The sequence below is a fragment of the Garra rufa genome, chromosome 23, assembly GCF_049309525.1.
Source record: "Garra rufa chromosome 23, GarRuf1.0, whole genome shotgun sequence".
Classification (NCBI taxonomy): Eukaryota; Metazoa; Chordata; class Actinopteri; order Cypriniformes; family Cyprinidae; genus Garra; species Garra rufa.
Window position 1 is genome coordinate 29,552,029 of NC_133383.1, and position 25,560 is coordinate 29,577,588.

The 25,560-nt window shown below is 36.3% G+C and overlaps 1 protein-coding gene across 1 annotated transcript in view; it reads right to left on the minus strand.

Moving 5' to 3' along the window:
- plppr1 (phospholipid phosphatase related 1) overlaps positions 1-25,560 on the minus strand; it is a 76,260-nt gene that overhangs the window by 12,990 nt on the left and 37,710 nt on the right. Inside the window, exon 3 of the mRNA XM_073829685.1 lies at positions 7,789-7,977. Within this exon, the coding sequence (XP_073685786.1) occupies positions 7,789-7,977 (189 nt within the window). The remainder of the gene's footprint in view (positions 1-7,788; positions 7,978-25,560) is intronic.

The following is a 25,560-nucleotide window of genomic DNA, read 5'->3' on the forward strand; positions in this document are numbered from 1 at the left end:
CACCATGTGTCTAATAAGGGTGTCACGATTTTGATTTTAAATCGAAATCGATCGAAATATATGCTCAATCTCGATTATCGAATCAAAAAATGGAATCGTCGATGCTGCCACGCCCCCATGTCACGTCAGCTTGGCTTGCCAAGCGAAAAAAAAAAAAAAACACGCTTGTTGAAGTGCTGCGAGTCAACCTAACAGCTACAACAAACAGCCAAAAGATAGCATGGCAACTGCAGACGCAGGAATGTTTATTACCTTAAACAACAGTGTTTTGTGTGTGACTATTTCAGTGTCATGCCTCAGGAGAAGGATCCAGCCAAAACCCTGCAGAGGATACAGACACTGTAGCAACCAGTGGAGGCAGCCCCCCAACAAAGAGAACAGCACTCAGTGAACTGTTTGGTGATTTTTTTTTCAGCACAGCCTCCACTGCATCATCATCAGAAACCAAACCATGGCCTGATGTTGTAAAAGACGAGATTCAGCTATACAAAATGGCTAAAGTAATTTCTGAGGATTCAAATCCACTGAAATGGTGGAAAGATAAATGAGAACCAGTACTCAAATTTGTCCAAGCTTGCCAAACGTTATCTTGCTGTACAAGCGACAAGTGTGGCAAGTGAAAGAGTGTTCTCAACAGCTGGGGACATTGTGACATCTCAAAGAGCAGCCCTCTCCACAGAGAATGTGGACATTCTCATTTTCTTAAAGAAGAACATGAAACTATATAAAAAAAATTCTGCCCATATAAACGTAAATAGTTAATATTTTTGACAGTATTTTTGCAATATTTTTAGCAGTTCTCTTTTCATATTCCTCTTTAACAAGAGCTTGAAACTGCTATATTTTTGTGAACTTGAATGTCATCATCTGTGAAGAAAACTGCAGTTAAAAAAGAGAAATTAGATGGCAGGTTATTTTGTGTAAGTTTCCAATTGACTGAAGATATAAGTTATTGTTACATTATATTGTTAATAAACATTTTAAATTTGACAATGTAGTGTGTGGTAACATTGCGAACATAAAAATAGCCCATTATTTACTCATCCTCCAGGCATCCCAGGGGTATATTGACCTTATTTCAGACGAATCCAATCGGAGTTATGTTAAAAATTATCCTGGCACTTCCCAGCTTTAGAATGGCATGGGCGGGTGTTTCTTTTCAGAGGTCCAAAACAAGTCCAATAAAGTGCATCCATCCATAATAAATAGTGGTTCACATGGTTCCAGGGGGTGAATAAGGCCTTCTGTAGTGAATCGACACGTTTTTGTAAGAAAAATATCCATATTTAAAATGTAATCTTTTTTTTTAGCTTGCACTAACAGTCGTACGAGTTAAAGTGATTATTATGTTTTTTAAAAATTTTAAAAATAGATATTTTTTCTTACAAAAATGCATTGATTTGCTACAGGAGGCCTCCTGGAGCCATGTGAGGCACTTTTTATTATGGATGGATGCACTTTATTGGACTTGTTTTGGACTGATGAGGAGAAACATTCACCTAAGCCATTATAACACTTGGAAGAGCCAGAACAATTTTTAATATAACTCCGACTGAATTCGTCTGAAAGAAGAAAGTCATACACCTAGGATACCTGGAAGGTGAGTAAATAATGGGCTAGTTTCCATTTTGGGGTGAACTAAACCTTTAAGTAAATGCAAGTGAGACTCATGCCAATTCTTTGATTTTTCAGAATATTTGTGTATTTGAACTTTTTCCAACAATGACTGTATGATTTCGAGATCCATCTTTTCACACTGAGGACAACTGAGAGACTCATTTGAAACTATTACAGAAGGTTCAAACGCTCACTGATGCTCCAGAAGGAAAAACAATACCTTAAGAGCTAGGGGTGTAAACTTTTGAACAGCCATGCCATTATAAAGCTTGGAGGAGCAAGAACAATTTTTTATATAACTTTTGGATTTGTCTTAAAGAAGAAAGTCATACACACCTAGGATACCTGGAGGGTGAGTAAATAATGGGAAAATGATCATTTTTGAGTTAACTAACCCTTTAAGTAAATGCAAGCGAGACTCATGTCTATTATAATATAATTTCTGATCTTTTGCTCATCTCTTAAAATGGCAAGAACTATATTCTTCACTTACGTTCTTATGTTATGGTGTTGTAAACAAAAAACAGCCACAATTTTGCTGTCAGTGACATCAAAACTAGTGTAACCTGCTTTAGTTTTCAATCTAAACACAATTTAGTCAATTTGGTTTGTACTTTAAGACATCTGTATGTAAAAGATCATCTGTTATGATTAGCTAATGTGAAAACAGGAGTGGCTCACATCAGGACCAGTGCCGAACTGCCCAATAGGAAATATGTAAATGTATCAACTAATATGTTAATAAGCTATAACAATGATGATTTCTGAGACTTTGTGTTGTGAATTTGTGTTTGTGCTCTTTTTATAGTTTCTATTATACCTCCATTTTATGAGCAAAATCAGGTTTTCAAAAGTCTTTTGTGGCGTGAAATTGAGTGAACCTCTAATGATCAGTTCACTATGCCCTTGTATAATTTTGAGTAAACCAACTGTAACTAAACACAGTGTTTCGCACTAATGATATCAATAATGACGATACAACAACAAACTAAATTTATACTTTGACTCCAGGCGCAAGGCATAAATATTCAAAGACCTATCCAAAGCTGTCAATATCAAATGTTATTAATACTTTCAGCAATATTTCAGGCCAAAATGAAAAACTGTCATCATTTATTCACCCACATATTGATCCAAACACATATGTACAGTTTACATAGCTCTCTCTCTCTCTCTTTATTTTCTTTTCATCGTACATCCTTCAGAGGCAATGATTAATTTTGTTTAGTTTATGTAGCAAATTTCAATCTAAAAACAAGTGTAAGATAACTGAGAATTTAAAACTTAAATATGGCACTGTTTCTCACACAAAAATGTGTCTTTAGAAGTTTTTGTATGTAAAATGTATCCTTTGGTATGCTACATGAAAGAAAAAAAAAGCAGGAACAAGGGGGAATGTATAGGTCATGATAAAACTGGATGCATAATATTGTATATATGTTGAACATGTATGGGTACTGAAACAGAAAACAGTCATGAAACAACTAAACATAAAAGTTAAAAGTCAGAATTTACTAACAACCAGCTGATGGAATAATTTGCATAAAATGGATGTGTGTTTGCGCTGAAAAGAATGATAATGACAAAAGTGGAGCCGTTTGGGGATTTGCACCTAAAAGATACAGCATTTCACAGGCCACTTTGAAGTCAGATATTTCTCAGCCACTGACCATTTCTGAAGTTACCAAACGCAAAGGAGGGTTTCTATTTAGTTTCATGTTCTACCACACAGAGGAGAGAAAGTTTGTGTCATGGGGAGGGGAAAATTCACGACCAGAGGCGGCTGTTGCTGCAGTTCTTTATATCTCTCTCGAGTCAAACTCACTTGGCCTTGTTTAAAGGTGAAAACACACGAGCTGGTTTTCTGTGCTTGGAATGATGGAATTGAACTGCAGTGTTCGTCTCTGAATAATACAGTACAGATGAAACGTTCAAAATCTGCTGTTTGAGATACAGGTACAAAGGTAGAAAGAAGAAGTACACTAAGAATGTGCCATTCTGTTTAAAAAAAAAGGTTCAAGACAGACACAGGACATGGACAGTTGAAGCCAAAAGTTTACATACACTTCGCAAAATCTGCAAAATGTTAATTATTTTACCAAAACAAGAGGGATCATACAAAATGCATGTTATTTTTTATTTACTACTGACCTGAATAAGATATTTCACATAGGAGACATTAACATATAGTTCACAAGAGAAAATAATAGTTGTTAATAATAATTCTTAATACTGTGTTGTTACCTAAATGATCCACAGCTGTGTGTTTTATTTTATTTTTTTATTTTTTTGTTTAGTGATAGTTGTTTAAGAGTCCCTTGTTTGTCCTGAACAGTTAAACTGCCTGCTGTTCTTCAGAAAAATCCTTCAGGTCCCACAAATTCTTTGGTTTTTCAGCTTTTTTGTATAGTTGAACTTTTTCCAGCAATGACTGTATGACTTTGAGATCCATCTTTTCCCACTGAGGACAACGACTCATATGCAACTATTACAGAAGGTTCAAACGCTCACTGATGCTCCAGAAGGAAAATAATATGCATTAAAATCCAGGGGGTGAAAACTTTTGAACAAAATGAAGATGTGTACATTTTTCTTATTTTGCCTAAATATCATATTTTTTTCATTTAGTGCTGCCCTTCAGAAGCTATAGAAGATACTTACATGTTTCCCAGAAGACAAAATAAGTTAAAATTAGTGTGAAAAGGTGGACCAGTGCGAAAAGATGGATCTCAAAATCATACAGTCATTGTTGGAAAGGGTTCAAATACACAAAAATGCTGAAAAACCTAAGAATTTGTGGGACCTGAAGGAGTTTTCTGAAGAACTGCAGACAGTTTAACTGTTCAGGACAAGGAACTCATGAACAACTATCACTAAAAAAAAAAAAAACAAAAACAGCTTTCTGTCACAACTCAGGCAGGAACAGACGAACAACGACGTAGTAAAAAAAAAACGAACATTTAATAAATCCAATGGGAACAGGCAGAAACAGGAACACGGAGTGGAAACATCAGGATAACATTAAAGACCGACAAGAATACAGGGGAAAGCACACACCTTATATACACAGACTGATTACACATTCAGGTGGAGACAATGAAGGAGGAACCAAACACACACTGAACTGCGGGGGAGAATGGGAGAAACCAACATGAAAGTCCGGGGGTGTGACATTACCTCCCCCTCCCGGAAGGCGTGTCCTCACTCCGACAAACGGGAAACAGCAAACAGTCTCAGGAGGGGGTTTCAGCGGAGGACGGACTCCCGGGAGGAGGGCAAGAGATGGAGTCCAGAATGGTGACGGAACAGTCCATGGAGGTGATGACGGAGGGAGGAGCCAAGGAGGTGACAGGAGGGGGCTGGAGCAGGAGGAGCCAGGTGGGACCCAGGCCGCAGCCAAGATGTAATCCCACGGTGGAGCCGATGAAGGGAGGAGCCATGGTGGAGGAGAGGCTGACGACTCCATGGGTCCGACCGACGGAGGCGGAGCAGGTGGTGGGAGAGCCCGAGGCGGAGACGGAAAGCCGAAGATCTTGGGTGACACCGCGGATCCGGAGGGCCAAGGCGGAACCCAAGGCTCTGGCGACCAAGGCGGAGATGGAGATCCGGAGGTCCACGGCGGAGCCGGAGCGACAGAGGGCCGAGGCTGTGCCCGTGGGAGGGAGGAGGTCCACCGAGCCGGTGGGACGGAGCGACGAGGCACAGCCGGAGGAGTATAGTCCAGAGGCGAAGGTGGGGCGACGACTGACCAGGGCGGAGCCGGAGGGACGATGGAGCCCGGTGGAGCTGGTGGACCGACGGGCGACGGCGGAGACGAGGGAGCAGAGAGCCGGGGTGGAGCCGCAGGGTCGGAGGGCCGAGGCGGAGTCCAGGACTCTGAGGCTGGAGGCGATGGTGAGGGATCCTCCAGCCATGACACCAATGGAGACTGGCAGACCCGCGGCGAACCCACCGCACAGATGGTGGGCTGAGGGTGAGCAAGGGGACTGACAGATGACAGCGGGGATTCATGAAGGCTGGGCGGAACCAGCGGTGACTCTGGATGGCTGGGCGGAACCAGCGGAGATTCAGGCTTAGGCAGAAGAGGGAGGGTGGGTGGGAAATCCAGGCAGATGGGTATTTCCGTGAAACAGTCAATTAAGTCCCCAGAGTTGTGCTCTTGCTCACCCCCAGTGGCGGTGCAGTGGACGGGGCTCTCTACAGCCCTCTCTTGCTCCATGAAGCACTCCACCGTCGCTGATGTAGTAGCCGGCTCTCGCACCTGGTCGGAAGTTTTGACCCCATCGGCGCTCCATAACTCTGTCGCTCCGGGCTCGGGCTTCCCGTCTACGATGGGCTCATAATCTGCAGGTCGGGGTGGCTGGCTGGGCTCTGGGTCTGGAGTGGCACTGACGAGGTTCTCCTGGAAACGGGTGGGAAACGAGGGTTTGTTTCTCGCCAGTGTCCACTCCACAAATGCGGCGAAGTCCGCTCGAGGGCCGTCCTCGGACGACGGCGCTCTGCATGATGCGTTGAGGCTTGCATCATAGAACATACAGAGCGCGTCGTCCGGGTAGCTGGTGGTATGAGCTACGAGCTGGAACATCAAAGTGTAACCCTCGAGCGGTAAATCCCCCTGCTTCAGCCGGAGGAGGATGAATTCTGGACGGAGGAAGGACTCCATGGGGAAAACACTACGGAAACAAAAAGACTGGGAAAAACGAACGGGAAACAAAACGGAGGTGAACACGCCAAGAAAATAAACTGTATTGGTCGGTCTTTCTGTCACAACTCAGGCAGGAACAGACGAACAACGACGTAGTAAAAAAAACGAACATTTAATAAATCCAATGGGAACAGGCAGAAACAGGAACACGGAGTGGAAACATCAGGATAACATTAAAGACCGACAAGAATACAGGGGAAAGCACACACCTTATATACACAGACTGATTACACATTCAGGTGGAGACAATGAAGGAGGAACCAAACACACACTGAACTGCGGGGGAGAATGGGAGAAACCAACATGAAAGTCCGGGGGTGTGACACTTTCTCTTGTGGATTACAAGCACACACATTTAATATATAATAATATAATCTAATATTAATTCCCTTAAGTCAATTTTAGTAATTTTCTGGCATTTTTTTTTTCACAATACTTACATACAGTATTCAACTCCATTCAATAATAATAATAATAATAATAATACATTGTTTATAACATATGGTAATAATCGTTGTACTGCTTTAATTTTTTGAATTTTTTTAGATGAAATATACTTAAATAATACAGTCCTTGGCCACATTATATATTTGACAGAATAAAAAAATAATTAAATATTGTGTGTTTGAAATGACATAAAAATATACAGTTAAAATATGATATACATCATCATGGTGTGTCTAATCTGAAAAAAAAATGACCTCTGTAACTCCTATCTGCTTCATTGCGCATTTGACAAAGACCCCAACAAAGGCAATAAACCTGAGACTATCATCTTCAGCAGAAATGAAATATATTCTCTCTAATTTGTCTTTAGTGCTTGGTGTTTTATGATCCGTGTGGTTATTAAACGAATATGAGTCACACTGTAACTCCACTATAGAGACTAAATTTCATTTCCCCTTCACGCTTTACATCTGCTCCTAAGTGAAATATAGAGGTAATAAAAAAAAATATATATATTAATATAAAACTAATAAAATCTTATAATAAAATAAAATAAAAAATAATTTAGTTTTACTTAAAAAACAGACATGTGGGTGGTATTTGTTGTATATTGGTACTGCAGTGCCCTCTGGTGTTCATGTCCAACAATCACAAGAAATCAAAAACTTGAAATAATCTATTATCTGTTTGGATCATTCATTTAAACTTCACTTGAATCTCTGTTTTACAAACCCATCTGTCAGAGATTCTTAGATTCCAATTTTATTAATTGTGCAACATTAATTGTGTAGGACTTTTCTTAATAGTAATCATTTCTTTTATTTTATTTCCCACCCTCTCTGACAACTTTGTTGTTGTTTTAGTTTAGTTATAGCATATTTATAAAGCAAAGGGATATTGAACCTTTAATATTAATGTTCTTTAAAACACCCGAACGCTGAAGTTAAAATGTAAAATTTCTAAAACAAGTCACTAATGAACTAGTCAGTTGTTGGTCATATTGAGCCATCACTACTTACGATGGCTGTGGGTGCAGCTGCCACCACGCAGTAGAGGATGAGAGGAGGGATGAAGCTGCTTTCCTCCACCCCGGGGTACGGCTTCAACAGTTCAGCGTCGTTACAGAAGAAACCTTGGATATGGATCCCAAACGTGTCTGTGCATTCAAAGTAGTACGCCAGCAGCACCGTCCCAGCCATGATCACCAACTGGAAAGAGAACAAAGAAACAAACTTAACAAAAGTGTCTGTAGAGATTAACACACACAGACATACACACACAAACTCTCAAAAATTTGTCTCATCTCCATGCACCAAACCACATCTGTTTTTCTGTTTGCATTAGGCCCACTCGTAAGTCATATTTATATCCTCTAAAACACTCCTCAAACGTTCATTTTCAGTAGAGTTACATAAAGGCCTTTCATGAAACATGCAAGACGGTGTCTCAGAGTACAGCTGAAGGCACGGTTTGCTTAAAGTGATGTGTTATGTAACTTACACTACATTTCAGGGTTTTTTTTTTTATTAAGAAAAATGTATTGTATTATTCAGCAAGGACACTTATACTTGATCAATAGTTACAGTAAAAACATTTATAATTTTACAAAAATTCTGCAAATAAATGCTGCTATTTTGAACTTTTTAACTCATTATAAAATCCTGAAAAAACACTAAATATTGTGTATTTCAACATTACTCCAACTCAAATGCGGTCCCACAGTCCTCCACTATAAATTCATCACTATAAACTAGGGCTGTCAGTTGATTCAAATTTTAAAATCTAATTAATTACATGATGTGTCGATTAATTAATCTAAGACGAGACACTGCAGGTGAATAGGGTAAAAAATAAAAAATCACTAATAGTTTTCACCTTACTTACACAGTTTATTGATGATATTGATAATTTACATTTTTTGTATTACAAGTTTTCTAAAATGTTAGGTTTACATATGCAAATGAGGCGTTTTTTAATAAAATAAGCTCTAATTTGCATACATTTCTAGTACAAAAATCTAAACACTGGATTTTTTTGACATGTTAGAGTCAGTTTTTACAGTGGGAATTTTAGGTATCTCATTTCATCTTGAGTCAACATAATTAAAAAAAAATTAGTACAGACAGATAACACTACATGTATTTATTTATTTACCATTATGGGGGGAATAAAATGTTGTATAAAATCAAGCAAATTATATATGAGCAAAACCTTTTGTAAAAACCTTTAGCATATAGACAGGAATAAAAATGTAAAGTTTGGTGTGTGTAAGTGCTACTGAAGTGGAGATTTATGGCTCAGTATAGAGGAAAAAACTCATTTTGAGAAAATTGCCTTTAAAAATATGCATTGTAATTGAAATACGTTGACACAAATAGATAAAGTGCAATAAAAAAAAATAAAAAAAAACACTTAACGGTGTCTTCTTTTTTTTTTTTTTTTTTTTGGATGATTTCTTTCCACTAGTCTGAAAAAAACACTATGAAAAATCAAAAAGCCCCAAATCTCAAATTTGATAAGTGCATGAAGTGTTTTTTTCCTGTAGTGTCTCCCCTTTATTGCATAATAATCGAAAAATTAATTTGACTGAAAATACCCACAAAAGATTATTTAAAGATAGTTTTGTGTTAAATGAGAAAGTAGCGATTAAACATTACAAACTGTAGTTTTAGAGAGAAATATTTTATTTGATTCGGCATTAAATTTCTTACACACAAACATTTAGGCTGCAAAGGTCTAACATGAACTATGGAACATAAAAGAAGATCATTTCGGAAACGTCTTAGTATTTTGTGTTCATATAATAAAATTCATGGTAACCAAAAGAACTTTAGCAACAGTCTTCAAAATACTTTCTTTTATGTTCCACAAAATAAAGGTTTGAAACGTCATGAGCGTGAGTAAATTATGACAGAATTGTTATTTTTCATATCCCTTTAAATGTTTTTATTAGGGGCCAAGCACTAAAGATTCAACTATTGCAATAGATGCAACTATTGTATCCGTTGGTCGTCTTCTTTTTCTTCTTATTATTATTTTTATTCCGCTCTTGAGTCTATGGCAACGCACAGAACTGCTTGCGGGAAAGTTGTGAAATTTGGCACACTGATAGAGGACAGCATTAACATCAACCATAGCAAATTTTGAGTCTCTAACTCAAACTCTCTAGCGTCACCACTTGTCCAAAATTTCACTCATGTTTATGCTAATAACTTTTGAACCATAAGGCACAGAATCAAAAATGAAATCCAAAATTAAAAAATCGTAAGGTTTAGTTTTTGTTTTCCATTTTTAATAGTTTGTAAAACCTACTTTTTCGAACTCGTCCTAGACGGTTTGTCTGATTTTCGCCAAAAATTGTGCAAATCAAGTTGATTAGTCAAATGGTTCTCGAATAGCACGGAAATTATTTCTACGAAAAGCATGCAACAATGGTCTATATATCCGCAACGGTTTGGCGAATTGGGACCAAACTTCGCATATGTGATAACAAGCATGACCTGAGGCTACCTGCAGAGTTTCAGCCCAGTGCCACCTAGTGGTCAGGAGATGCAAAAATTGTTAATTTTGTTTATAACTTCTCAATTTGGGCAAAAATGTCAAAACTGGTCTTTTTAGATTCGTTGCATCATGCCAAGTCGAACCATACCCAATTTTCCCGTCAGCCAATTTGGGTGTCCTCCATTTTGAATTTTGTAGTAAAATGCAATATTTTACAAACACATATCGTTACAAAACTCAGTATGGGTCATCAGCACGATGTCCTGAAGGAGCCTGAGAAGTTTTGATCCAGCTCCACCTAGTTGTAACTTAATTATTCACATGCTTATAACTTTGGGTGTGGTCGACTTACTTTCACAAGAGTCACCTTTTTAGACTCCCGAATCATTGCCGAGTCCAGTGATACCAAACATGCCAGGTTTTGCCTTATGGTTTGTGCAACATTGCATTTTAGTTCTTAAAAAACATTGGCCGATATCTAGAAACCGTTATCCTATTGACACGAAACCATCGTAGGAAATTCAAACATAGTGTGCCGGCTAAATATTAATGCCCAATTACCAAAATTTTGATAGTAAGTTGCAAAAAAAATGCAAACAAAGTCAGCCATCTGTCGTTTTTTTTTTTTTTTTTTCTTTAAATATAGAAAAATGTCTATAACTCAAAAACAAAATGATATTTTTACCAAATTTGACACAAATATGTATGGGCATACATAAGGACTCTACTCTAAGGACACACAAAAATTGGGTGGGATTGTGCCTCTTGGTGGCGCTATACTTGAACAAAACATGAAATTGCCATTGACTACATTAAAAGTATTTTGATATAAAATGCTACATTTTTACTAATGCATTGGTGTATCATTACAAAACTTTGTATATACCATCAAGACCATGACCTGAAAGTATTCAAAAAAGTTTTGAGACAGTGCCACCTTGTGGTCAAAAGTGATAACCGATTATATTGTATTACTAGTGGTTGTTTTAATGTTTTTTTTTCACCCATTTTGACTAAAATCACCTTAAAGTGGCTTCAGTTGCTCATTTAGTGTCATATTGCTCTTGTTGGTTGTGAGATATTATGTGATACGTGATATAAATATGAGCCAAAACACATACAAGGGGATTTGGACCAAAATCTTGAATTTTAGGGCATAACTATAAGATGATGAAATATAAGATGATGTACAGTTGCAAGTTAACGTGTTAAACTGACAGCCCTACTATAAGCCCAATCTTTTTGTTTTTACAGTCTGAGAGAAAAGATGAAATTGTTGTCTCTGCTTACAACATCATGTCACAGATGTCCACAGAGTTTAACTTCAAACCGCTAACCGTCAGCTCTGACCTCTGAATCCAATTACAGTCCACAGCAGCGCATCAGAAGTCATATCAGGACAGAAGAGAATATCAAAGCAGGTTGAACATGGTCTTTATACACATCTCACACTCTGAAACAACACAATCTGAACCTCGCAGCAAAGTACTGAGTCAGCGCCTCATTAGTATTTCATGAGCCCACGTACCATGATTCCTCATGCTTGACTTAAACCATAATTTAAAGGGCATCATATGGAGCCGAAGGGGGAGCATGTCTAACCCAATTAGAGTCACGATCCACTGACACAGCACTTTTCTTTCCAGTAGCTGAATTCAGAAAAGCAGCCTCACTTAAATTTACTTAAATTTGTACCATGCCATGGTACTGAATGATTACCACGTTCAAGCACTGTGATGCCATTTAGTGACATTAGTGACCCTGGACCACAAAACCTTCTAAGTCTTAAGTAGCATGGGTATATTTGTAGCAATAGCCAAAAATACACTGTACGGGTCAAAATTATACTTTTTTTTTTAATGCCAAAAATAATTGGGATATTAAGTAAAGACCATGCTCCAATAAAGATATTTTGTAAATTTCCTACCTTAAATATATTAAAACTTAAGTTTTGATTAGTAAAACTTCATTTGGACAACTTTAAAAGCAATTTTCTCAATATATTCACTTTTTTGCACTCTCAGATTCCAGATTTTCAAATAGTTGTAATAGATGTATTACCCTGATTTACAGTCTGTACAAGTTAACACTAGTTGCAGAAAGTCAGAGCCAGTTTGCAAATTTGAGCTGACAGATTTCATCGAAAATCGCGTAGCGTATGATGGTCACATACTCACAAACACAGGCCAAGTTTCACAGACAGGGCGCAGACTAATCCAGGATTAGGCATAGCTCAATTAGGACATTTAAGTCATTTTTATAAACGTGCTTAGACCAAAAAAAAAAAAAAAAAAAACTTACTGGTGTGCATCTTGAGACAAAACAAAGGCTCTGATATATTTTAAGATCAGTCAATGCAAGTTTCTGTCAGATGAAACAGCTCTTACATTTCTTAAAAGTCTCAGACTCACATTTTAGTCTAGGACTAGGCTTAAGTCTTGTCTGTAAAACTGGGGGATAATGTTTTAAAAACCTGGCCATTGATGTTCCATATAAAATTGCAGTGTAAAAGTTAACATTATTGGCTGTTCTCTCTCTTTAATTGCTAGAGGAAAAAATCTCATATAAAACCCATTTAATAATGGAATTGAAATTTAAAATGGTACATAATTGCAATATTTTGCTGAACGTAGAACTTGACGACAACAAGTACAACATTAAAAAACACTAGAAGTTGGACGTTCTCCTCAATTGGACTATGGTATTTTAAATCATTAAAGAGTCTTCAAAGTACAACACTACCGTTTACATGTAGTTGAAAGACAATAAGCAAAGGAAATGTAATAACTTAATACTGATCTTCATTATGTTATGCTCACATCAACTTCTTTGGAGCAGTATGAATAGAGTAACCTAATGTTCAATCCATGCTGTTTTAATTAATCAGTGCCAGTGTTGCTAAGTCCACGGTTTTCCCATGGCTCCTTTAACGCTGTTGCCGAGGGTTGTTTTTCATGTCTGTGGGTTGAAATGACCCCGATAATGATAATATAAATTGGATGATACGTTTTGGCAACCTTGTCTCATGATGAAAACACACCCCATGTGAACTTTTTCGCAAGACATAAAAAAACCCTCTAAAACCAGCCTGCTGATCAGTCAAGACCAGGCTGGATGATCAGCTAAAACCAGCCTAAGATGGTTGGCTGGTTTTAGCTGGTTTAAAATGGTTTTAGCTGGTCTCCCAGCCTGGTCTTGGCTGGTTTTGAGTAGTTTGTTCCAGCTGGTGTCCCAGTCAGACCAGCTAAGGAAGTGGCCAAAACCCCCCTAAAACCAGCCTGCTGACCAGCCAAGAGCAGGCTGGTTTTAGCTGGAAGTAGCTGGTCTCCCAGCCTGGTCTTGACTGATCAGGCTGGTTTTAGCTGGTTGTTCCAGCTGGTCTTCCAGTCAGACCAGCTAAGGAAGTGGCCAAAAACCCCCTAAAACCAGCCTGCTGACCAGCCAAGAGCAGGCTGGTTTTAGCTGGAAGTAGCTGGTCTCCCAGCCTGGTCTTGACTGATCAGGCTGGTTTTAGCTGGTTGTTCCAGCTGGTCTTCCAGTCAGACCAGCTAAGGAAGTGGCCAAAACCCCTCTAAAACCAGCTTGCTGACCAGCCAAGAGCAGGCTGGTTTTAGCTGGAAGTAGCTGGTCTCCCAGCCTGGTCTTGACTGATCAGGCTGGTTTTAGCTGGTTGTTCCAGCTGGTCTTCCAGTCAGACCAGCTAAGGAAGTGGCCAAAACCCCTCTAAAACAAGCATGCTGACCAGCCAAGAGCAGGCTGGATGATCAGCTAAAACCAGCCTAAAATGGTTGGTTGGTTTCAGCTGGTTTAAGCTGGAAGAAGCTGGTTTTAGCTGGTCTCCCAGCCTGGTCTTGGCTGGTCAGGCTGGTTTTGGCTAGTTGTTCCAGCTGGTCTTCCAGTCAGACCAGCTAAGGAAGTGGCCAAAACCCCTCTAAAACCAGCCTGCTGACCAGCCAAGAGCAGGCTGGTTTTAGCTGGAAGTAGCTGGTGGTCTCCCAGCCTGGTCTTGACTGATCAGGCTGGTTTTAGCTGGTTGTTCCAGCTGGTCTTCCAGTCAGACCAGCTCAGGAAGTGGCCAAAACCCCTCTAAAACAAGCATGCTGACCAGCCAAGAGCAGGCTGGATGATCAGCTAAAACCAGCCTAAGATGGTTGGTTGGTTTTAGCTGGTTCTGGAAGTAGCTGGAAGTAGCTGGTCTCCCAGCCTGGTCTTGACTGTTCAGGCTGGTTTTAGCTGGTTGTTCCAGCTGGTCTTCCAGTCAGACCAGCTAAGGAAGTGGCCAAAACCCCTCTAAAACCAGCTTGCTGACCAGCCAAGAGCAGGCTGGTTTTAGCTGGAAGTAGCTGGTCTCCCAGCCTGGTCTTGACTGATCAGGCTGGTTTTAGCTGGTTGTTCCAGCTGGTCTTCCAGCCAGACCAGCTAAGGAAGTGGCCAAAACCCCTCTAAAACCAGCTTGCTGACCAGCCAAGAGCAGGCTGGATGATCAGCTAAAACCAGCCTAAAATGGTTGGTTGATTGGTTTTAGCTGGTTTAAGCTGGAAGAAGCTGGTTTTAGCTGGTCTCCCAGCCTGGTCTTGGCTGGTCAGGCTGGTTTTGGCTAGTTGTTCCAGCTGGTCTTCCAGTCAGACCAGCTAAGGAATTGGCCAAAACCCCTCTAAAACCAGCTTGCTGACCAGCCAAGAGCAGGCTGGTTTTAGCTGGAAGTAGCTGGTCTCCCAGCCTGGTCTTGACTGACCATGCTGGTTTTATTATATTTTTAACATGTTAATGTTTTTGATTAAATAATTAACAAGAAAAGTTGTTTGTTCCAAGAATGTTGAACAGAATGCACCAAATGCCGAACTAAAGTGTACCTGTGGGTAATAAAGCCTATTTCCAACATGAAAGCATTTTTCTCGTAACCCCTGAGGACTGAACACAGTACAGTTAACAGTGCTTTGCAACAAAGTGCTCTGAGCAAAACCCACCAAGATGAAAAACCAGAAAAAAATGAAAGTCCACTGCACTACAAAACAATATCAAGATCTCTCTAGACCTTATTAAACAGACTTTCATAGGACTGAAGGAGAGGCTGACCTACAAAACATTCATATCTGTCACTCTGATGGAGTGAGCTGAAAAACTTCCCCCGCAGTCTATTTTTAGCCATTAAATTTCTTTTAATTTCCTAATAATTGCAGAGATGCCATTCAATTCATGCAAGTAATACCATTTTTTAAAAAGCAAACTTTTAAAAAGAGTACTTAATTTAGAAAAATATATACTTTAAAACAAAACCCAAAGATGAACTTTAGAGTGCTTTTGACCCACTAAATAAAAAATTAAGTCTCAATCTTAAGCCTCAACTCTTTCATTATTTCATTTTTTGTTGTAATGTGCACAGCTGACAAGCATTTTAAGTAAACTAAAAGAAATTTATTAAAATGTGTCATTTATTTAAATGCATATGTAATAAATTTGTAAAGATGAAGTTTAGTAAAATTAAAATCAAGTACTTTTTTAGTGTTTTAACAATAAAGAGGTGATGATTGAGACCAAATCTGTTCCTCTGTGAAAGCGATTTTATGCTGAATAGACTAATTACAGCTTGGTTCTTGAAATCTTTATCATTTCCTACAACACAAGACTTACACTAAACACACCTCTGCTGTCCTACAGGGGGCAGCGTGTGACTACAAACACCAAAAACACAGCAAAGACCACCAGAATGTGTGTATATAGAGAGAGATGCAAGCTTACACACTGATAGTACTGTACTACACTATAATACATAACCTCATCTCATTGCCTATGAGAGACATCTAGTTAATATCTTGGGAATGAAAACGTGCCGCTATAAATACCAGTGCATTCCCCACACGCTGAGCACACTGCATGATGATATGTTTTGTTGTATATTTGGTATGCATCCAATGCTCCATGCATATAAAAACTTGCACGTTGTGCATAGAATACAAACATACTGCAGAAATAGTATAAGCAACATTTAATTATTGGCTAATTGAAAGGAAAAAGGAGAAAGAACATGTAACATTCATTTGGGAACATCCTCCAACCAAATAATAATCAACAAAAGAGAAGATTAAGAGCTCTGTGTGGTTTCATTTATATCAGAATAAATAAACAAATAGTTTAAAAGTTAAGAAATTAGAGCAGCCTAGAATATTGGTGTTGTAACTGTATAGTTGTAAAATACAAAATAATAATAATAATAATAATTATTATTATTATTATTATTATTATTATTATTATTATTATATAATATTAGTAATATTTATTTAGTTATTTAGTAATATTTAAATTTGTATAATAATAATAATAATTATAATAATATTTGTAAATACTTGTTTATTATAAATTTTAATACTTAAATATATTAGTATTATTTCTTTAGATTTTTTGTAATATTAACATTTTATGTAAATATAATTATTATTTTAAATGCCTTTAAGTACTTTATTATATAAGTCATATTTCTTTAGTTTCTATTATGTAATATGTATATTTTATGTAATAATAATAATACATTTTTATTTACTAAGATTTATTTTATGTAATAACATTACTTATTTTAAAATAAGTATTACATTTTCTTTAATACTTAAATACATTTGAAATATTGAGTTTTTTATTTAGCAATATTTATATTATATGCAATAATAATAATAATAATAATAATAAATATTATTTTTATTATTATAACATTAGTCATTTATTTTGTTTTTAAGTACTTTATTATATAAGTCATATTTATTTTGTTTCTATTTAGTAATATTTATATTTTATGTAATAATAATAATAATTTATTTATATTTACTAAGATTTATTTTAAGATTAAATTTTCTTTAATACTTAAGTACATTTGAAATATTTAGTTTTTCATTTGGTAATATTTATATTATATGCAATAATCATAATAATAATAATAATAATAATAAATATTATTATTTTTATTATTATAACATTAGTCATTTATTTTGCTTTTATTTTGTAATAATTTATAATAATAATAATAATAATAATAATAGTTTTTCTTAAATGCTTAAATATATTATATATACAATATTTGTTTTACGTAATAATAAAATAATAATAATTATAACTATAACTAAGTCCTATTATTATTATTATTATTATTATTATTGTTATTATTATTATTATTATTATTATTATTATTATTGTTATAAATACTATTTTTCCTAAATACTTAAATACATTACCAATATTTATTTTGTTTCAGTAATTTTAACATTTTATGCAATTATAATTATTATTTTAAATTCCATTTTTTCCTAAATACTTAAATACATTAATATGTATTTTGTTTCTATTTAGTAATATTTATATTATGCAATACTATTAATTATTATTATTAGTAATATTATCATCATCTTATTTACATAAATAATAGAGCATTTCTCATTTAAGCATCATAGGATTAGGTTTTATTCATATGCCTTAGTATTTAAATTTAGTCACGTAACTTGTCCTAAATCTGTATTATACATTCACACTTGATAAGATGGTATTACTCTTCTCAGCAGTCAGACTTGTGAATTGCAGTGTCGGTGATAAAAAAAAAGGTCCCACTGAATTTTAATTCTTGACCTAAGCTCTGGTTCCTCATTTAATCATCGTTTACATACCCTCAGTGTTGTGTCAAATTTACATTTACAGTATTTATTTATTCTAAGAAACACAAAAGAAAATATTTAAACGAATGTTGGACCCCACTGACTTTAAGTATGTATGTTTTGTGTTCAGTATACGCAGTGTTGGGGAAAGTTACCTTTAAAAGTAATGCATTTAAATGTTCAGTTACTCCCTGAAAAGTAACTAATTATGTTACTTGGTTACGTTTTATGGAAAGTAATGCGTTACGTTACTTTTGCATTACTTTTTTAAATCTGGGCAGCGCTTGCTTGTTTGTTTTTAATATAAAAAGTTCTATTTTTGTCAAATGTAAAAGCCTTTTCACACCAAAAGGCTCAGGCTTAGAGAAAAGTAAATTGACGTCTGTACAGTAGACCACAGAAGAAAAAAAGTCAACTCTTCAGCAATAAAAAAGGGAAAAAATGTTAGATTTTAGCTTATTAGTATGGATGAATTGGATCACTGAAGGTTGGCAGCAAAGACATCGGTTAACCCTCTGGGGCCCGGGGGTGTTTTGGGGCCCTGAAGAAGTTTTGACATGCCTTGACATTTGTGCTTTTTTCAGTATGTTAAAAACATATTAATATCCTAAATCTAAATACATTGTATTTAGCACAAATTGGACTACAAAAATATGTAAGCAACATGAATGTACACTTTTAAGTTTTTGAGAAAACAATGTTTATGCGTGCATTTTGAAAAACTAAATTTTTGAAGTCACTGAAATAAGGTCATCTAACACATACAGAATATTTATTCTCGGGACTTTCGAGAATTGGATGTGGTAGGCTTGTTTTTTTTCTACCAAATGATGTGAAAATCATCTAGTTCACTTGTTTTCACAAAACAGTATATAGATTTAAATTTTTGAAGACACTTTTTGTTTAGAGTGGCTGTATGCGAGAAGGCGTGAATGATCATGAATAATGCTGTGATTTACACCTGAGAAGACAAAGACCTGCATAATGAGCCGCATAATGAGCCATTCAGTCGGATGTTGACTGAGAGGAAACAACAGAAAGAATAAAGGAAAAATGAAAGGACAAAATACATATATATTTAGTTTGAAGCGTATTTTGAATATATTTAACTATCACACAAAATAACTTGTCTTTCACTTGTGAGTGCAGTTAAACTTTTTATTAGGAACAAAAGTAATAAACACAGAAGTCAAGATGTCGAGGGTGCAATATCCAAATCACTTGCAGGAAACTTGAACACAGGAAAACGGGGAACAGCAGAAACTGCAAAGAAAACAAATAGATGTGAGCAACACAATGATCTGACAAAGACAGAGCTAACATGGAGAAAACACATACACTACCAGCCAAACTTTTTATTATTAAAAGTTTTTTTTTTTTTTTAAGTGAGCAGTTTTTTTTACATAGTAAACCTATTTCACAAAATTAGATAATTATTTTTCTTTAAAAAAGTACCTTTGACTGGTAGTATATAGCATAGGCGTATAACAGTTAGGTGCAAATAAAACAGTGTGAGATAAATACAGGTGTAAGGTTTGTAATGAAGTGATACAGGAGAAACCATACATCTTCTACCTTTCATACAGATTACTTAAAAAGAGAATATTAGTTTTTTATTTGAATTGGTTTATGTAAAAGTAAACATTTCAAGCTTTCTACAAGTAAATGCATTATGTCTGTGAGGCACTTAATCACTTAGATTTAGGTTTCATGCACGTTAGTTTCATTTATGTGTCTGTGTAAAGATATAACAGACAGTGAAGGCAGAGCGCGTGCCCTGACTGTTTTCTTATTTTCATAAAAGCACAGTGTATACAAATAAAAATATACCCTCTACAGTTTCGAATGATGTATTGGTTGTATTTGTACGATCAAAACTGACGGAGAATTTTACATTCTTTTCGGAGTTATTACAAAAGCGTGCCTCAAATGCGCCAGCGCGTTTTTCGACCAAAGTTGAAACATCCTGTCATCATGAGACATTTAGATGCAGTGAAATGAAACATACTTTATAATGTTTCACTTGCTGTAGTCAGGAAATACAGTTGGCAAAAAGTCTTAACTGGTAAAATGTGTGCACATTCTGTCACAGTAACAACTTACAAATATAAAAGAAAAAAACTTACTTGTGTAAATATCTCATCTGCTGGTTCACGCTGTGTCTCATATAATGTTCATCTTCTGAAGTAAGTTTTATTCCTGACAGCCCATCTTCTTCCAGAAAGGACTAACTTGAAAGAAAAGAAACTGCTTTCTTCTTTGTTTACCGTGATGTGGGCGTCTACTTTTGGCGCGGCGCCCTCACGTGGACGATTTGAATATGAAAGACTGGAATCGCTCTTGGGCGTGATCTAATTAAAACTAATGAAGCAGACAAGAGAGACTGGACATCGTGTTGGTTTCATACGGATTACTTTATCACAGAATATTTGATTTCAATAAACATTACTTTATTTGAAAGTATAGATATCAAGCTTTCTCTAGACATATTGCTCATGTCTCTGTGTTGTGTATTGGCTGAGTTATAGTCTATTTTAATGACGCGTTTCTGAATGAAGATCACGGAGATCAACGCGGCAGACAGCACACCCTTTTTGTTTTCTTTATTTTGTAAAATCACAATATTTTTTTGGTTTTGTGAGTATATACAAATAAAAGTAGACCCTTTACAGATTCGATTGATGTACTGCTTTTATCTGTACAATCAGAAATGACCGAGTAATTGAAGTTCCTTTTGGGAAACTGCCACAAAACGCGTATACGCGTGTTTGGACCCCAGGGGGTTAATAAAATGGGATTAAATACATAAAGGATATTTGTATTATTTAACATTCAATTATTGCAGGTTTGCATTGAATTTTAGTGTTTTTGTTCATTTTGAGGAATACTGTATTTGTTTTTTAGTGAGTGAGATGAATTAATGCATGTTCACATTTATTCTAGAACTAAAGTAACATCTTAATCACAATTTCTCTCAACATGGGGACAGGAGAGCTTTTAATCAATAAATGTAAGGAAAAAAAGAAACTGGCATTACTTATTTGAAAAAGTAACTCAGATATTTTCTTGTCAATTAAAAAGTAATGAGTTACTTTACTAGCTACTTGGAAAAGTAATATTATTGCGTCACTTGTAATGCGTTACCCCCAACACTGAGTATAAGTTTGGTCTGACACAAGGTTGGGTAAATAAAGATACAATTTAAACTCTGGGTGAACTGTCTTTTAATAGACCAGAATATCACTGGATGGGCTTGGCTTTTGATTGGACCCGAAAAAAAAAAAAAAAAACTAAAATCCATTCAGAAGACCCAAGCAAAGTGGCAGAGAGATTTGCAAGCACCACTCACATTTTCGTCAGAAAAATGTAAAACTCCAGTTTCCCCATACAGGGGCGCCGCTCACAATTTTGGGCCCTATGACAAAATATGAGGTTGGGCCCCTCCCCCTATCACACCAAAGCAGATCTCTCGGGGCCCCTAAAGTGTGTGGGCCCTTAGAATTGTCCTAACTTTCCCCTGTCCCCATAATCCCTTATAGATAAGCAAGCATATCCCATCAGCCTCACTTCCAGCCAGAGCAGATCAGATCTAAAACTAAACGGAAGAGCAATGCTACAGCTGTTCCAGACAAGCTGAATCAATCATAACAGGCTGTATGCATCATAAACACGAGCGGTCGGCCAACTTACAACCCCAGCGGTTCACTGGGACACGGCCCTAAAGCGCACATGATGAACGACTTTACTGAACCATGATTCATCATTATGTTCGCCGCTGAATCAAGCGAATTACACGAGTTGATGGTTCACTCTATTTTCGGAATGTGTGCTGAAAAATAGTGTACAGTGTGCTTTGACACCGCATGATAAAATGAGGCTCATTCTGAGTTTATGCAGACATTGTGACATTTGATCATCTACGTCATCTGAATTTAAAGATTGCATTAAATTAAAGGAGTAGTTCAGAAAATGTACTCACCCCCGTGTCATCCAAGATGTTCATGTCTTTCTTTCTTCAGTTGAAATGTTGTTTTTTTGAGGAAAACATTTGAGGATTTCTCTCCATATAATGGACTTCTATGGTGCCCCCGAGTTTGAACTCCAAAATGCAGCTTCAAAAGGCTCTAAACAATCCCAGCCGAGGAAGAAGAGTCTTATTTAGTTAATCAATTGGTTATTTTCTAAAAACATTTACTACTTATATACATTTTAAAGGGATAGTTCACCCAAAAATGAAAATTTGATGTTTATCTGCTTACCCCCAGGGCATCCAAGATGTAGGTGACTTTGTTTCCTCAGAAAAACACAAACAAAGATTTTTTTTTAACGAAAACCGGTGCAGTCTGCCGGTCATATAATGGACGTGGATGGGCACCAGACCTTTAAAAGTAAACAAAAACATGCACAGACGAATCCAAATTACACCCTGCGGCTCGTGACGATACACTGATGTCCTAAGACACGAAACAATCAGTTTTTGCAAGAAACTGAACAGTATTTATATCATTTTTTACCTTTGATACACAGCCACGTCCATCTGTCATGAGCACGGGTTTAGCATCAGGCTCGTTACATGTGAACGCGCTCTGGCGTGGAATACGCAAACGCCGTAAGGGGAAATTAGTGAAAAGTCCCGGATGAGTTTGCGCAAGCAATCGGTTTGAACAATCAGGATAAGCACAAGTACTTACCATTTTGAATAGCCGCTATACCCACAATCTCTGTGCACTGTGTAAACAATGAGTGCTGTATACATGCGACAGATCGCTTCAGGGGTTTGCGAATACTACGCCAGAGCGCATTCACATGTCACGAGCCGGATGATGAGTTCGTGCTCAGGACAGATGGACGTGGATGTGGATCAAAGGTAAAAAATGATTTAAATACTGTTCAGTTTCTCACAAAAACCGATCGTTTCGTGTCTTAGGACATCAATGTATCGTCACGAGCCGAAGGGTGTAATTAGGATTTGTCTGTGCATGTTTTTGTCTACTTTTAAAGGTTTGGTGCCCATCCACGTCCATTATTTGGCTGGCAGACTGCACCGGTTTTCGTTAAAAATCTTTGTTTGTGTTCTGCTGAGGAAACAAAGTCACCTACATCTTGGATGCCCTGGGGGTAAGCAGACAAACATCAAATTTTCATTTTTGGGTGAACTATCCCTTTAATCTCAAACGCTTGTATTGCCGAGCTAGACAAGATGAGCATTTGAGGTTAAAAAGTATATAAACAATTTTTTTTTTTTGAAAATAACCCATCGTTTTAGACCATTCTTTTCTCGGCTGTGATCGTTTAGAGCCCTTTGAAGCTGCATTTTGGAAGTTCAAACTCGGGGGCACCATAGAAGTCCATTATATGGAGAGAAATCCTGAAATGTTTTCCTCAAAAAACATTATTTCCTTACGACTGAAGAAAGAAAGACATGAACATCTTGGATGACAAGGGGGTGAGTACATTATCTGTTAATCTTGATTCTGGCAAAAACACAGTTTTTTCATGCACCTGTTAAGTTTGAGATTTTTGTTAAAGCTTTTTTGGTTTTTCATGAAGTGTTTTTTTTTTTCAGACTAGTGGTAAGAAAACATCCAAAAGACACCGTCAGGTGTTTCTTTTATAGCACTTTATCTATTTGTGTCAACAGATTTCAATTACAATGCATATTTTTAAAGGCTGTTTTCTCAAAATGAGTTTTTTCTTCTACACTGAGCCATAAATCTCCACTTCAGTAGCACTTACACACACCAAACTTTACATTTTTATTCCTGTCTATATCCTGAAGGTTTTTACAGAGGGATTTGTTCATATATAATTTGCTTGGTTTTATACAACATTTTATACCCCAGAAATTGTAAAAGATTGTTTTCTGGCTGTTCTAAGTGTTTTCTGAATTATGGAGTGACAAAATGAGACCCATAATTCCCTCTGTAAAAACATTTGACTCTAATAAAAAAAAAAAATGAAACAAGAATTTTAAAACTGACTTCATTCAGTGTTTAGATTTTTGTACTAGAAATGTATGCAAATTAGTGCATATTTCATTAACCTAGCATTTTAGAAAACATGTAATACAAAAAATGTTTGCAATTATCAATGTATTCAATCAACTGGGTAAGGCAGGCAATAACTATTAGTAAAAAAAAATATCTTATTCACCTGCAGTGTCTCGCCTTAAAATGCAGAATCTGAATGTTTTCTTACTGCAATGGAAGGAGAGGCTGTGTTCAGTTTTTACTTCAACCTATTAAAACTTTTTTTTAGGTTAATTGTGTAGTTGATTGAAATAGCTCTTGGTGATTGCAAATTTAAGCAAATGAAAAGAAGAAGAGGAGAAAAAAAATAACATTAGCATAATGATTAGTCCTGATAAAATAAACATCAAAAGAAGCTGGCAAACAATTTAGTATTCAAACAGACATGGCCTACTGACTAACTAATGTGACCAGACGTCAGATATGAGAAAGATGAAAAGGTTCACTGCTTAGAGGAATAATTCCGCACATAACTGTAAATAATGACATTGTTTATTTATAGTGTTCCAAACTTCTGGAATAAATGAATACTTTTTTTTAGCAAGTACACATTAAACTGATAAAAAAAAACTATTTTGTAATCATTTTACAAAAGACTTGTAAAAGTGTAATGATGCTGAAAATTCAGCTTTTCCATGACAGGGAATAAATTGCATTTTAAAACGAAAACAGAAAGCTGTTATTTTAAATTGTAATAATATTTCACCATATTACCGTTTTTACATCCAGCGTGATTTCATGATAAATCGTATTTATTTTACGTATAATGTGGTTCTACAAAACGCACATTTACTTACGTTTTACCAGATACTAAAACTTACAATAATGATGTATTTACAGCATCCAAACATACAAAAACTTACGTATTTTTAGCATTTTAACTTTATATTAAGTTGTCTTTAACACTTCTTGAGATACAGGTATTCAAACATGAGGCAAAACTGTTACTCTGCCCTCCAAAAGCAAAGTACAGTAACTACGCCAACACTGAAACTGAGAAAAATGCCTTTAAAGTTTTTACGCCAGCTAGTCAAACATGTTGACACTTTCGTTTCTCTGAAACAGGACAAAATGGAACCAGGAGACTTTGCCACAAGACAAAACCGTTGTCACAAAGTCTATTTTAAGCCTTAACTCAATTTTAACTAAATGTGTAGTTACTGCGCTTTGCCTTTGGAGGGCAGTACTGTTAACATAGAATGCAACAAAGTCAACAGATTTTACTAACAGACCTACCAATCTCTGTATAAGAATAAAATAATGATGCAGCCAGCTTTCTAAACTTATTTTTAAACCTTTGTAAATTGGCTCCAAGTTGCAGGTAAAAATTGTTGTTTTGACTTTTTTGAAAACAAAAAACTCAGATATGTTCTTGTAAATTACAAAGCAAAAAACAAAATACATAATTAAATACATACATAATTAGCTTTACTTGTAAATGTTTTTACCCCTGACGGTGATTTTCATTTTTGTCCTAATGTGAGCTTGGGAAAAAAGAGAGTTGTTTACTCAGTCATATTTGATTCAGCTCATTTATTTTAATAGGTTAATTACATCTTCTCGAAAGTATTCACCAGTGGGTCCGTCCTAAACTCTCCTACAAATAATTAGACAGACATTACTTAAA